At 42.8% G+C, this 14,558-nt stretch overlaps 2 protein-coding genes across 2 annotated transcripts in view; one reads left to right on the top strand and one right to left on the bottom strand.

The window, feature by feature from the left end:
* The first annotated feature begins 4,427 nt into the window (after positions 1-4,427).
* Positions 4,428-5,720, top strand: LOC149300663 (protein transport protein Sec61 subunit gamma). Its single transcript, XM_089484910.1, has 3 exons — positions 4,428-4,462; positions 5,071-5,169; positions 5,614-5,720. Exons 2-3 carry the CDS (start codon positions 5,076-5,078, stop codon positions 5,718-5,720), a joined length of 201 nt encoding a protein of 66 aa, XP_089341036.1. The 5' UTR covers positions 4,428-4,462; positions 5,071-5,075.
* A 2,051-nt stretch (positions 5,721-7,771) lies between these two features.
* LOC149300658 (thiamine pyrophosphokinase 1-like) overlaps positions 7,772-14,558 on the bottom strand; it is a 173,900-nt gene continuing 167,113 nt past the window's right edge. Inside the window, exon 9 of the mRNA XM_089484739.1 lies at positions 7,772-7,899. Coding sequence (XP_089340865.1) covers positions 7,772-7,899 — 128 coding nt within the window. The remainder of the gene's footprint in view (positions 7,900-14,558) is intronic.

Here is a 14,558-nt window from a genome sequence, read left to right as displayed (position 1 = left end):
CTTTAACATAGGGAAAAGGGGCAGCTGCAAGCAACGTCTCTTGTACAGCCAAGAGGACGCAGGAACCCAGCGGAGTCGCATCACGTAAGTCACGTACGTCACATGACCCTGCTGTGCCACACAAAAGGAAGTAGCGCCCCCCCCAGTAGTCTGCGAGGGGCACAGAGACATATGCAGTTCAGGTAAGGGGTGGGGGAGTTTGTATGAATGAGTATGTAAGATTAAGTGAATGAATGAGTATCTGAATGGGGGAATGAATGAGTATCTGTGGAGCAGTGAATGAGTATTTGTCAATGAGTATATGTAAATGAGTATCTGAATGAGGGAATTCATATCTGTGAATGAGCGAACAAATTAATATCGGAATGAGTGAATTCATGAGTATCTGTGAATTAGTGAATTCATATTTGTGAATGAGGCAGGCTGCTTTGGGGGAAAGATGACACAGGCAAGCTGTTTTGGGGGGGGAAGATGCCATAGCGAGGCTGTTTTGGGGACAAAGATGCCACAGGGAGTCCTATGCATTCAAACTACACAAGGATGTGGGTGGGGCATCACATAAAACAAAACTATAGGGGGTTGTCTGGTGAGATAAATACACAATGTGAGACTATCTGGTGGGATAAATATACAATGTGGGGCTGGTTGGGGGCATAAATACACAATGGAGTGTGCTCCCTGGAGTGCACAAATACACGTGGGGGTTGGCAGCATCAAAACACAAGGGGGCAGCTGAGGCCATCACATAAATCAATACCAAAGGGAGGGGCAGGCTGGGGACATAAATACACATAGGGCTGGCTGAGGGAGATAAATAAGGGGGCAAAAACACAAAAGACATAAGCAGCGTGGAACATTTAAAAAATATATATTGTTAGCTTAGCCTGTCCAGATGCAGGTGTAAGTGTGGTAGAGCCTGTCCTGGTGTGTGTGTTTGGGTGTCGGTGTTGCAGAGCATGTCCTGGTGTGTGGTCATGTTTTCTGGCACTTTACTTAGTATAGGAATAAATTGAACTATCTAGTTTTTACTTATCCAGAGACTTCAAAAGACGACAAAACTTTCTAGGCCCAGAAATCAGTGAGAGGAAACGTAAAGGTTTTGTGTTATTTACCGTATTTCAATCTGCATATTTTATTAAAGAGGATAAATCGCACTAAATTGTGGCTTCAGGTGTCCTGTGTATGATGACTTTTTTGTGTACTGATGTACTCCCAATCCCATCACATAAGATTCTATTTTATATTATCTGCCTAGCACTGATGTTCTCTTTTTCCAGCACACATGGATGCCTATTTTATTTTATTTATTTACATAAAAAGGCACACCAAAATCATCAGCACCAGGCCCATGATGCTTTTAATCCGGCCCTGCCCTACACCCACACATATACACTCTAACAGCGTAACAGCGCATACTCATAATCTTTCTCACTCCTCCTCTTCCACACCTTCATCTACTTCCTCTCACCTCCTCTCCCATCAACAGTGCAGCTTACAAAGCTGCCCCCACCTCCATTTTACTTTATGCATGGAGCCCCCATGTTTAGCGCAGTTTGCACTCTCTCTGTGAGCTGCCACTACTACTACAGGGTCACGTAACACACATTGCGTGCCCCCCTGGGTGCCTCTGTTCCCTGGGCATGTGCCACGTACCAGACTTTGTGCACCCCTGCTATCATGTATAACTAATTTTGTGTCTTGAAGTTCTCTTCCTTACCCTACTTAAACCAGTCAACTTAACAGAAAGGAAGTTAAAATATGATACAAATTGATTTTTTTACACCTGTTTTTGTTGCTTTGTTTCCTGAAAAATTTAGGATTTGTGAAAAGTAATAGAGGTTGGACCCCCTTTTGCCTTCATTTTTCTTGGCATACTTTCTACAAGGTTCTGGAAAAATTCCTCAAGAGTGGACATCACACAGTTGCTGCAGATATGTCGACTGCTCATCCATGATGCAAATTTCTCATTCCAGCACATCCAGCACATGCTCTATGGGATTGAAATCTGGCCATTTGAGTACAGCGAACTCATTGTCATGTTCAAGAAACCAATTCGAGATGATGTAGCTTTGTGATATGGTGCATTATCCTGCTGGAAGTAGCCATCAGAAGATGGGTACATGGTGGTCATAAAGGGATGGACATGGTCAGCATTTAAACGATGCTCATTTGGGCCCAAAGTGTCCCAAGAAAATGCCCGCTGCACCATTACACAACCAGCCTGAACCGCTGATACAAGGCAGTATGGAACCATGCTTTTATGTTGTTTACGCCAAAGTCCGGCCCTGCCATCTGAACGTCACACCTGCAATTGAGACTCATCAGACCAGGCAACATTCTTCCAGTCTTCTAGTGTCCAATTTTGGTGAACCTGTGCGAATTGTAGCCTCAGTTCCCTGTTCTTAGCTGACAGGAGCGGCACCCAGTGTGGTCTTCTGCTGCTGTAACCCATCTGCTTCAAGGTTCTATGTGTTTCAGAGTTTGTATTCTGCATACCTTGGTTGTAAGGAGTGTTTTTTTTGAGCTACTGTAGCTTTTCTGTCATCTCAAACGAGTCTGCCCATTCTCCTCTGACCTCTGACATCAACAAGGCATTTTCGTCCTCACAACTCCCGCTCACTGGATATTTTCTCTTTTTCGGACCATTCTGTGTAAACCCTAGAGATGGTTGTGCGTGAAAATCCCAGTAGATCAGCAGTTTATGAAATATTCAGACCAGCACAAACAATCATGCCACATTCAAAGTCACTTAAATCCCCTTTCTTCCCCACATTCTGATGCTCGGTTTGAACTTCAGCAAGTTTTCTTGACCACATCTACATACCAAAATGCATTGAGTTGCTGACATGTTATTGGCTGATTAGCTATTTGCCAATAGAGGGGAATTCTCTCTGACAGCCGGAAGATGTATGCTCGATGGACGCAGACGACCCCCACTGCTAACCGCACCTCCTTCTGGCTGCAGCGAAAGTTGCCTACGCGAATCGCGTAGACATCTACCTGCTGTTCCGACTACACACTAAGGACTCGGAGTCCTTGGGGGGGGAGTGTTAAATGGGGGGCATAAGGCATTTCTGAAGGCAGAGTGCTCAATGAAATGTGTTTTAACCCCTTTAATGCCACTCTGCCTCCAGAAATGCCTTTTAACCCTCTATATGCCATTCTGCCTCCTGAAATAGGGAGGGAATAAGGCATTTCTGGAGGCAGAGTGGCACATAGGGGGTCAAAAGGCATATCATGGGGCACAGTGGCATATAGAGGGTTAAAAGGCATACCATGGGGCACAGTGGCATTTAGAGGGTATAAAGCATTTCTGGGGCAGAGTGGCAAGCCTGGGGGCAGATGTGCATAACTGTGGGGCAGGTTGGAAAATAAAAGGAAACAAAAAAATATATATATTTTTCTCAATCATAGCTTTTATTAAAAAAATAGTTTACATAAATTTACATTTACTAGTAAAACTTTTTTTCCTATAGGGTCGTCTTATATTCAGGCTTTGTTTCCTAAATTAATATCCAGATTTTGGGGGGTCATCTTATAATAGAGCAAACACGGTAGCGTCTAACGCATATACCGGTGTATGTATGCATGTGTATATATGACTGGAAGCGGTTGTAATATGGCCGGGTGCTACCAATCCAAAAAATATATACAGCAAATAAAGTTGATGCACTCAGCATGTCTTCTTTAAAATGTATTAACTTGAGAAATCTTCTTGAGAAAGGCTCATTGAGAGCCGAAACGTTGGACCTTCACCAAGTTAATACATTTTATAAAAAGAAGGCCCGCTGAGTGCATCAACTTTAGTTGCTGTATATATATATATATATATATCTATATATATCTATATATATACATGGTGTGTCCCAGAATGGCAGAATTAAAATGTTGTCATCCAAGTATTGTTTAACCCTTCCAAGTGTGGTGACTGCCACTGTAAACTAGATAAATACCGCAAATCCTAATAAGTAATACATATATTAATAATATTGACGAGAATTACTATGATGACACACTTATTCATTATCTTTAGCATCGCCAGCTCAGCACAAGCTAAAACCTCCCTATGCAGTAAAAAGAAACTACCACTAGGTCGCCTAACACGCACTCCCTACATTCCAGCGGTCTGCTTACATCCGGCTTTTCTTTAACAATTCTATAGTTCCAATTCAAACTGACAAAACTTTATATCTGCAGTGATTGCGCGAGGACCCATTTTTCTGGAGACCATGTTTCGGTACAACAGGCTCTTTAGGCTTCGCTAAAATGGCGCCTGTAGCGGAGAGGCGGAAGTAAAGCTGGTTTCCTGTTTTGGGAACATTACGAGTTCCGGCTTTAAATCTACGTCGCCTTCCGCTGACGTCAGTCTTACGGGAAGCAAAAGCTGCTCTCGTTAGTGCTACGTGTCCTAGTGCGAAGTGGTGGGTAGTCTTGCAGCAGTCGGTTGTGCCATCTCCATCGAGTGAGTATATCTTCACACTGCTGGGATTCACCGGTTGTACTTCATAGCGCGTATTAATATATACGAGGAGAGCTCACCGTTTGTGCTACTTTATTCATTTATTTAGAAGTGTATTTTTGTGTATTTTATAAGCGGCCCTGTATTTCTGTAATATGTTTTTTTTTTACCCCTGTATGAATATAATTTTAATGCTTATCAAATTTAGTTTTTATATATTATGTAAATTAGGGAGGCCCTGTGATTAGGAACACTGTATTTTGATGTAATTGCTTCATTAACAGTTTGTATGGTTCTTGTTGCCAATAATCGGTTTAGAATTATATATCATATATATATATATGTTAACCTGGATTTAGTTTTTCTTTAGCTTTTATACATGTATCCCATTTTTTATGGTGCTTATTTTGTAAATGATGCATCAGTAGTTGTTACGGGTCACTAAATGTGGCCGTTTGCTGTAGTATATGTTTATTATGGCTATATTCTAGAACCAAATTTATAGAGTTTTTTTTAAAAACAATGTTTAAATGTGTTTGTTTTTCTAAATAATATGTGTTAAGAAAATTGCCTGTAAGGGTAATTCCTTATGCATGTTTTATTTCTTCCAGACATCATGGACCAAGTAATGCAATTTGTTGAGCCCAGCCGCCAGTTTGTGAAGGATTCTATAAGGCTAGTAAAGAGGTGTACAAAGCCAGACAGAAAAGGTATGTTCGCTTTGAGGTTATAAGAAACAAACTGTAAATATCCCACAATGGTCTATAGAAGAATGTATTATTGCTGTACTACAGCCTACTGGGATTTGATAGCTTTTAGGCCTAAATCTACCCAGATAGACCAGTTACCTGCAGGGACGGTGGCTGTTCACCCACCTTTTGGTGCTATGTCTCCTCCAGATGTGAGTTGTCATATACTGTGTCCAGTTTAGCTAGAACCTCTCTCAGCTTTTACTTTGTATTTCTTTTTAATATTTGTTTTTCACTCCTTATATCACAGTAAAGTAAAACACAATGGGAAATCTTACTATTTTTATTCGTTGTAGATGACCATTTGAATTTTTTGTTAAGGCAAATTCAGCTGGGAGGATTTCACTCCCTTAGTACAGTAAAACTTCCCTTACATTATTTTCTAACGTGTCTATTTTTTTTCAGAATTTCAGAAGATTGCAATGGCAACTGCGATTGGGTTCGCAATTATGGGATTCATTGGCTTTTTCGTAAAGTTAATCCATATCCCAATCAACAACATCATTGTGTAAGGCAATCTTCCTTAACTCTATAAAGAAAAAGCTATATAGTATATCTTTGATGCAACAAAATGTATTTATGGAATGTTTTGCACTGATTACCAAAGGGTAAATCTTGTACGTCTTTTGCCAGCACGATTATTAGTAAACCTAGAAACACATGAATGTAGTTACCACAAGTTCTTTCCATCCCACCAAGAGGATTTGTATCGTGTATTTTTTCATTTCATACCATTGAGGTACTTGGTGCTGTTAACAGGTACTGGTCCTGAAGTAAAGACCAGATTTTGAAATGGTTTACTTGATGATGGAGGCAACATCTTGCATTATACTTAGAATCTGGCAGTGTCCTCAGATATTCCATGAGTTTGTATAATTAATAAAATGCAAAGTAGGCAAGTGATATTGAAGTATTGCTATAGAAAATTAGCAGCAAAGATTATTAAATTTTGTTAATTGTAATCTAATATTTGCTCAAAGCCATGCACATCTCTTTAAATCATTGTAAGTTTGGCTGTTGAAGAAATTCAATTTTTTTGTTTTATTTACAGTGGAAGCTAATTACCTTGGTTCCCGTGGTCTTGACTGCAAAGCAATGGAAATGTGTTAACGGACAAGAGTTTTTGTTTAATGTATATTTTTTATTTGGCCTGGTTCATGTAATAAAACTCAAAAGTTTATCTAGTGGTCATGGTGATTTGCCTTTGGGTAGTTTTGTTACTACTTGGTATAAGACACTCTTTGTGAGTTATTGAAAATGTTTTGTGTGGTCACAGTGTGAACTGGTTAACACATTCTACCCTGCACTGTTAGAATGTCACACTGTATAGCAGTATGAGCTTAGTACATGCTCTTACAATAAATCATTGCATGAAGCAAGGGCAGGTTCACATAAAACACTGCATTTCTGCCTCTAGGGAAGTGTTGGTATAACAATGAAACCGAGATTACAAAGACCACATTTATATTAACAAAAAAATAAAAAAAATGTGCCTATTGCATTTGTTCATGTACACATTTATACAGGGGGTGCTAGACTTGAGCAAAAATCCTAGCTTCAGGAGTGTTCATTTGGTAAGGTTTGTGGAGTAGGTAGAGCTTCAATTCACCAGCTTCACTGTTCAAATCAAGGGCCAACTCTTAAATGTGTAATGCATAGTTAGATCTGGGAGATTTAATTGGCACCCCAATGACTATATAAATGCTTTTGTCACAAACTGGTCATGGTGTTGGCATATTGCACCACACACACACTTATTCTTTAGATAGCTTTATGGACATTTCAAGACTTTCATTACTTTGCATGTTCACATTTAAACATGTTATCCAGATACTGTATAATGCAGTTTGACCAATTAACCCCAACTAATTTTTTTTTTTAATCATGGTTACTTTCCTTGTTTGGTTACCTAACAAATAGAACAATTATATTTTTCTGTGCCTTTGTATTGCTTTGAGGTTATGGAATCAGTAATAATGACTAGCAAATGGGCACAGGCAGCCTCCTGACTGGTAGAAAACACTCATGGTTTTCTCAGACCTCATGTGCTATGTAGTTTTAAAATACTTTTTACCCTTGCTGCTTTTCTACTTACCAAAACAAGAATGGGTGATAAAAGGCCTGGTAAGCCATCTCTGAATGGGGACCTTATTAGCAGATGTGTGTGTTAGACATATATTGCATCTGTATTACCTATTTACATTGAATACATTTGGAATGTATGCCTTTCTGGGTGCTGAAAGTGTATTGGGCACAAAGTGGAATAGTTGGTGCTAGCTGCTTTTCTATTTTTGTGTAGTACAGGACCAGAGCACCATATATACGACTATTATTGGTAGGTGCTACCATTCCCGACGGCCACCAACAGTAGAAGTCACTCATAACTAGGCTGATTATTTAATGCATTTGTACCATAATGTTGAAGCCATAATCTAGTTTATTACTGCATTTTTTTTGTTTTTCCTACAAAACGGCACAGGCACATTAAATTACCTTTTTATTCTATAAAGGTATTAGATGCAGTTACTCATGAAATGTTTGTCCATTTTTTTTCTTTCACTTTTTATTCCTTCTCAGTCGTAATACCCATAGTCCAAATCAAAGGATTGTCTGTTTCCACTGTCACAATGCCTGAACCATCATATGCATTTGATGTGCTGACCAGACTTCCAAACCTCAACACACCGGCAGCTAAAAAAAAAAAAAAAAAGACGGATACAAATAGGTTACCTTTCAGCTTCAGGTTATTGTTTTGTGAATGCCTTTTGTACTACAACCTACTGAACTAGATTTAAACCTTCGACTAGGCATACAGGACATGTGTTCAATAGTAATAAAATGTTTCATAACTTTTAAATTGGTCTTTGATGGCATTGCCAAGTGTTTTAATGCAATCCTGAAAATCTGTTCTTCTGGCCCTATAGGAGTACATTAAATTTAAGCAGTTTTTAGGTTAATACAAAAGAAGCAAACATAAGCACTGGACTATTGTGTTCTAGAACTATTGTAAATACCATTTCCTTCGCCGTACTAAAATACATCCACCATCAATATCCAACTGGAGACAAGCAGAATGCATCCCTCTAAAGTATTTGTAAACGCCGTTCTTGCTTGAAACCCTCATACCCATTAGACTTGGGCACGTGGACCAAAAGCACCGGTAGAGGGTGTGGATGGCAGCTTCACCCTTTTTGCACAATCACTCCAGGAGGCCATGTTAACAGAGCAGGTAGCGAGGACAAGTGCATGAAGAAAGGAGACAGAAGAACAAGAAGAGGAGCTGTGGAAAAGAAGACAGGGACATGGAAGTGGTTGGCTGAAAAGGAAGGGAGACAGAGTGTAAAAGCATGTGTGAGAGAATTCTCACCTGGGAATTCCTTTTCCTTGTCCATTTCCAAGGTGGCACATGAGAAGAGAAGGCTCCGCCTACCAGGTAGGGCAGGAAATACTATAAAAAAAAAAAAGAGACCTCCCCCTTCCTCCCCAGTGTGGTTAAAAAGGACAATAGACAAGCAAAAGTAAATTTAATGGGTGGGAGTAAAAGTGTGCCACCTTGGAAATGGACAAGGAAAAGGAATTCTCAGGTAAGAATTCTCACTTTCCTTGCCATTCCAGGTGGCACATGAGAAGAATTAGCGAGATAGGGAGGGAAGGATTCCAGTCTGCAGGACACGACGACCAAATTGAGACCCGTCAGAGAGATGAAGATTCAGCTTGTAGTGCCTTACGAACGTATGAATCGACCTCCAGGTCGCTGCCTTGCAAATGAGAGATGGATTCAGCCCAGGAAGTCGAGACGGATCTGGTTGAGTGTGCCTTCAGGCCGGAGGGAGGTACTCTACCCGCGGAGATGTAACATAATGTGATTGCGTCCTTAAGCCAGCAGTTTATGGAAGCCCTGGACACTGCTCTGCCCTTGCAGGTCCCCGCAAAGGACAGGAAGAGAGCATTGGATTTCTTCCAGGCAGACATACGCGAGAGATAAGACAGGATACACCTCCGCAGGTCTAGCGAGTGGAGTTCCAGCTCCATGGGATTCTTGGGATCCGGACATAAAGTAGGTAAGATGATCTCCTGATCCGAATGGAAAGGTGAGACAACTTTAGGGAGAAACTCTGGTGGTAAACGGAGGATAATGCAGTCCGGCAGAATCCTGAGAAAAAGGTTCCACTCTGGAGAGAGCCTGGCGCTCACTCACCCTCCTAGCGGAAGTGAGGGCTACTAGAAGGACAACCTTGTAGGTGAGCAGCTTTAGAGAGGTATCCTCTAGAGGCTCAAAAGGAGACGTGGTGAGTTGGTGCAACACGAGGTTAAGGTCCCAAGGTGGAACCGACAGACGGAGCCTAGGGCGAAGTCTGCACATCCCCTTAGAAAATCTGGAGATCCAGGGATGGGAAGCCAGATTGGAATCCAAGAAGTTGCTGAGAGCTGAGATCTGGACCTTGATAGTAGCAGGTTGTAACCCCTTATCAAAGCCGTCTTGTAAAAAGCACAGAACCGGATGGATGGAGAGGATACTTCGTGCCCATTGCACCAGGTGATGAACGTTTCCCAAACCTTCTGATATTTAGCAGCCGTAGTTTTCTTGCGGCTGGAGAGAATCATTTCCACTACTGACGAAGTTAATCCCCTTGAGGTCAGGATCTCCCTTTCAGAAGCCATGCTGAGAGGTTGAGCCGGAAGGGATCTGGGTGGAGAACAGGGCCTTGAACGAGAATATCCTTTACCTGAGGAAGAAGAATGGGCTCGTCTACGACCAGGTTGGTAAAGTCCGAAAACCAGATTCTTCGAGGCCAGAAAGGAACAACCAGGATGACACTTTGAGGGTTTTCCCAAATCTTCCAGAGCACTCTGGAGATAAGGGGAAGCGGAGGAAAAACATACACGAGATCGAAGTCCCAGGTCTGTGAGAGTGATTCTAGGGCTCGGGGACGACCGACTGGAGAGAGAGAAAAAAACTCCTTTACCTGTTTGTTTAGGTGTGTGGCCATCAGGTCTATCTGAGGAGTACCCCATTTCTTTGTGATGAAGGCGAAGACCCTTTTGTTTAAGGACCATTCTCCCGGAAGTACTGAGTTCCTGCTGAGATAATCCGCCTCCTGATTCAGTGAACCCTTGAGATGAACCGCTGATGGACTTGTGCCGCAGGATTGGAGACCAGAACCTTAGAGCCCTCCAGACCGCTAGCAGTTCTAGAAAATTGATGTGCAGGTCTGATTCCCGAGGAGACCAAGTTCCCTGGGTAATATTGCTTCCCATAACAGCACCCCAGCCTCTCAAACTGGCATCGGTGGAAATTACCACCCAGTCTCTCGTCAGCCAAGAATCTTTCACAGGGGCTCTCTTGGCAGTCAGCCACCATCGGAGTGACTCCGGAGAAAGTCGGACCTTCTTGCGAAAGGACATCCTGGAGCGATCTCAGTGATCCAGCAGAAACTGTTGAAGAGGTCTTGAGTGAGCAAGTGCCCAGGGAACTGCCGAGATGGAGGAGGTCATTAGACCGAGCAAAGACATGATGGCTCTGATGGACACTGACTTGTTCGTTAGGACCGCGTGTGTGAATTCCCTCAATCTTAGGATCTTGTCCTGAGGGAGAAACCTCTTCTGTACGTGTGAATCGAGGATCATTCCCAGAAAGGTACGGCGTCTGTTTGGAAGCAACTGTGACTTGAGTCTGTTTACTAGCCATCCTGCTTTACCGTCCCTGCCTCTTCCTCTTCCTCTCTGGAATCTTCCTCTTGCGTAGGGTTTACCCTGAAAGGACTGGTAGTCTTGATTGGAGGTTGAGGGCCTGTAGGACTCTCTGTCTCTTGGAGCTCTGTAATAATTCGACCTGAAACGAGGTGGTCCTTTCCTCTGAGGTAACCAGTGCTTGTCCCCCGTGGTGGATTCTAGGATCGTGTCGAGATCGCTGCCGAAGAGGTGGCTCTGGAACGGAATGCTGCACAGCTTGTGTTTAGAGGCATTATCTGCAGACCACGACTTAAGCCAGAGAGCTCGCCTAGAAACCGCTGAAAGCGCAGTGGCTTTAGCAGACGTACGGACTGATTCAATGGAGGCATCGGAGACTAAATCAACTGCTAAGCAGGTGTCGGACAGGTTTCTTGCGACCTGCTCAGTCCCTGGAATAGCTGCAAGGTCTTCCACCGCCTGTTGGAGCCAGATTTTAATGGCTCTAGAAGTTGACGCCATAGCGATAGCCGGACGAAAGTTCGCCGCTGCTGCTTCAAAAGACCTTTTGGCGGCATTCTCCGCCCTCCGGTTCGTGGGGTCTTTGAAATGGGACACGTCCGCCAACGGAATGGCTGTTTTTTTCGTGGCCTTTGCTACTGCGGTGTCGACTTTCGGGACTTCCCAGGCCTCAGAATTCTTATTATCGAAAGGAAAAAGCTTCTTGGTTCTGGAGGATGTGAAGAATCTCCTGTCAGAATATTTCCACTGCTCCGTGATAATGGCAGAAAGTGAATCGTGGACTGGAAAGGTCTGCGGTTTCCTAGAGTGACCCTGAAAAGGATCTGGTTTTGCAACTGGTCTGTCATCCTGTAGATTCAGAGTAGATCTGACTGCAGAGATGAGTTTCCCTGTTTCTTCGACTGGAAAGAAAAAGGTTTCTTCCTTAATCTCGCCGTCCTCATCAGAAGACTGTGGGTCATTCGACTGGTAGTCATATTCAGAAAAAGGGGCCGAATAATCTTCCGGGTTATCTGGGAGATAATTTGGTGGACACTGCTGGTAAGATTGTTGCTGGGGTACAGGTGCCTGAGAGGAGCTTGCCATGGCTCGAAAACAGTCAAAGGTAGACTGAAGTTCCCCCTTCAACCAGGAGGTAAATTCCGTCGTGGAAACTTCTTTAGCAGGAGTTGCACGTTTTGGCCGAAGGGTCATGCAGGGTCTTTTTGCAGGATGAGCAGGCTTTGTGTTTCGTCTTTCCCACAGATTTCCTATGTGGGGAGGCTTCAGGAGGGATATCCTGATTTTTATCTGACATGACTGAGGAGAAAAAACATAAGCTGTAACCGCAGAAAACAATGGCATAGGCAACGTAAAACTTCTTCCAAGCCAAGAGGGCAACACCTACTTGAAATGGCAGTAAATAATCCTCAGGCACAGGCAGGCACAATAGCAGAGAAGTAGATACAATACTACAGCACAGAAACGAAGAGCAAGGAAAGATCTTTCCCATTCTGGCGTTTTATACAGAGGCATTTAGGTGCCCAGGACCGGAAACCTCACATCCGGAAATTCCCAGCCAATTGACCTCTCATGACCCCGGGTCGCTGCACCGGAAGTGGAGTATGAACGAGTGCCGAGAAACCGGCACAGCCGGTTAGAGGTCTCCTCCTGCCGTGCCACACTCTGAGGATTCCCCGGGACGGAGTGAACCGGAGCCCGAGGATACACATCCCAGTGAGCCCCCTGGGCTGTGGGCAGAGCCGAACGAGGGATGAGCCTCGTGTGCGTTGCCGCGATAAACGCGGAGTTGCAGCCTCTGAGGCTGCTGCACGAACCCTGGATCCACACGGGACCTCTGCCGGGTATCAACAAGGACGCCCCCCCCGGGGCTCCGAGAAAATAAAAAAAAGGAAGTAGAGGTAAGCTTCAGCCTAACCACTACCTGGGTAGGGCAGGAAACAACACTGGGGAGGAAGGGGGAGGTCTCCTTTTTTTATAGTATTTCCTGTCCTACCTGCTAGGTGGAGCCTTCTCTTCTCATGTGCCACCTGGAATGGCAAGGAAAAAACAATATAATCTAAAAACAAGCTTCTGAGGCGCTTTCCTTCAAATGATAGGAGCTGATTTTTTGATGCTTAAGGTTGGGAATGTTTTCAGCACTTCAGCTATACTGTTATTTTACTAGACACATGCAGCTTTATTTTGAAGCTATAACAAATGGGTTCAGAATCATATACTTCTAAAAAGCAGAAGGCCTAAGCTATTTCACAAGGGACATTGTTTTGGCATTTTTCGACACCATTTTCAATTCTGCTAAGAATTAATTTAAAGGTATACACTCACTGGCCACTTTATTAGGTACACCTGTTCAATTGCTTGTTAACACAAAAAGTTAGTCTGCCAATCACAACGCAGCAACTCAATGCATTTAGGCATGTAGAGGTGGTCAAGACAAACCGAGCATCAGAATGGGGGATTTAAGTGACTTTGAACATGGCATGGTTGTATTTCAGAAACTGCTGATCTACTGGGATGTTCATGCACAACCATCTCTAGGGTTTACAGAGAATGGTCCGTAAAAGAGAAAATATCCAGTGAGCGGCAGTTGTGTGGATGAAAATGCCTTGTTGATGTCAGAGGTCAGAGGAGAATGGGCAGACTGAATCTACGTTTAAACAAGACAGTATATGAAATCTCTCTGTGTAGTCCACTGTGATAGAAGAAGGCTTGGCAACACCTTTGGTATTACATAAAAATACGAACTGGCAATAAACGGTAAAGCTTATTTCACCTTTTGTCTCACCAGTTACCTGCTATGTATTTTCTTATTCTACCACTAGGTGGAACTGTTAATCTTTTAAAATTGCTTCATTCTGAACAAAATGAACATAAATAGACTGTGATATATAGAAAAGAACAAAGACTATGATGGGGATTTATCAAAGAAACTCTAAGTCACTGTACCTCATGGGAACTCACATTTCCTGACACTGACCTTAAAGGTAGCTCGGCTTATCCTTATGCTAAGAAAACTGTGATGAGTAATCCCAGACCAGAGTCTCCTTTTTCCTGTTAGAAGTGAGATTATCTGAATGTATCAGTTTTTTCCATACTGATATTAGTTTTGAATACAACTATATATTTAATAATATATCAATTGTGTCCCTTGTTAAATATGTTAAATATTCTATAACAGACTATGTTTTATCAATATTGTGAACATTGTAACGTGTCTGTATATCAGGGCCGGCCCTACAATGGAGCCGAGTGGCCCCAGGCGGCACTTTTGAAGGGGCGGCACTTTGCTCAATATGGGCTATATATAGTATATCAGAAACTTTCATACAGCCTCCCTCTCTCTTAGTATGTCTGGGCAGCAGAATGTAAGCAGGTGGGCGAAAGGCCAATTCAAGCAGAAGACTGCAAGTACTATGTGGTAGCTTATAGTTGGCTAGGGGGTCACACAAGGAGGCCATGTATCATATTTGGGGGAAGGGCTCCCTTCGAAATACCATGGATTGGAAATAATGATTACCGTAACTTCGGTCTGTCTGAAACAACATTCAGAAGCAGATACTTGCTTAATATTACTTTGCCTCTGTGTTCTAGACTTCACCTACATTTAGTGGGCTGTAAAATCTAATTACAGTAAAAAAAACTACCCTAAAACCTTTTGA

Source organism: Sceloporus occidentalis, unplaced genomic scaffold (assembly GCF_023333645.1).
Source record: "Sceloporus occidentalis isolate IW3139 unplaced genomic scaffold, rSceOcc1.0.p SCAF_23, whole genome shotgun sequence".
NCBI lineage: Eukaryota > Metazoa > Chordata > Lepidosauria > Squamata > Phrynosomatidae > Sceloporus > Sceloporus occidentalis.
Note: the sequence above shows the minus strand (reverse complement) of the source record. Positions and strands in the feature narration are given on the sequence as shown.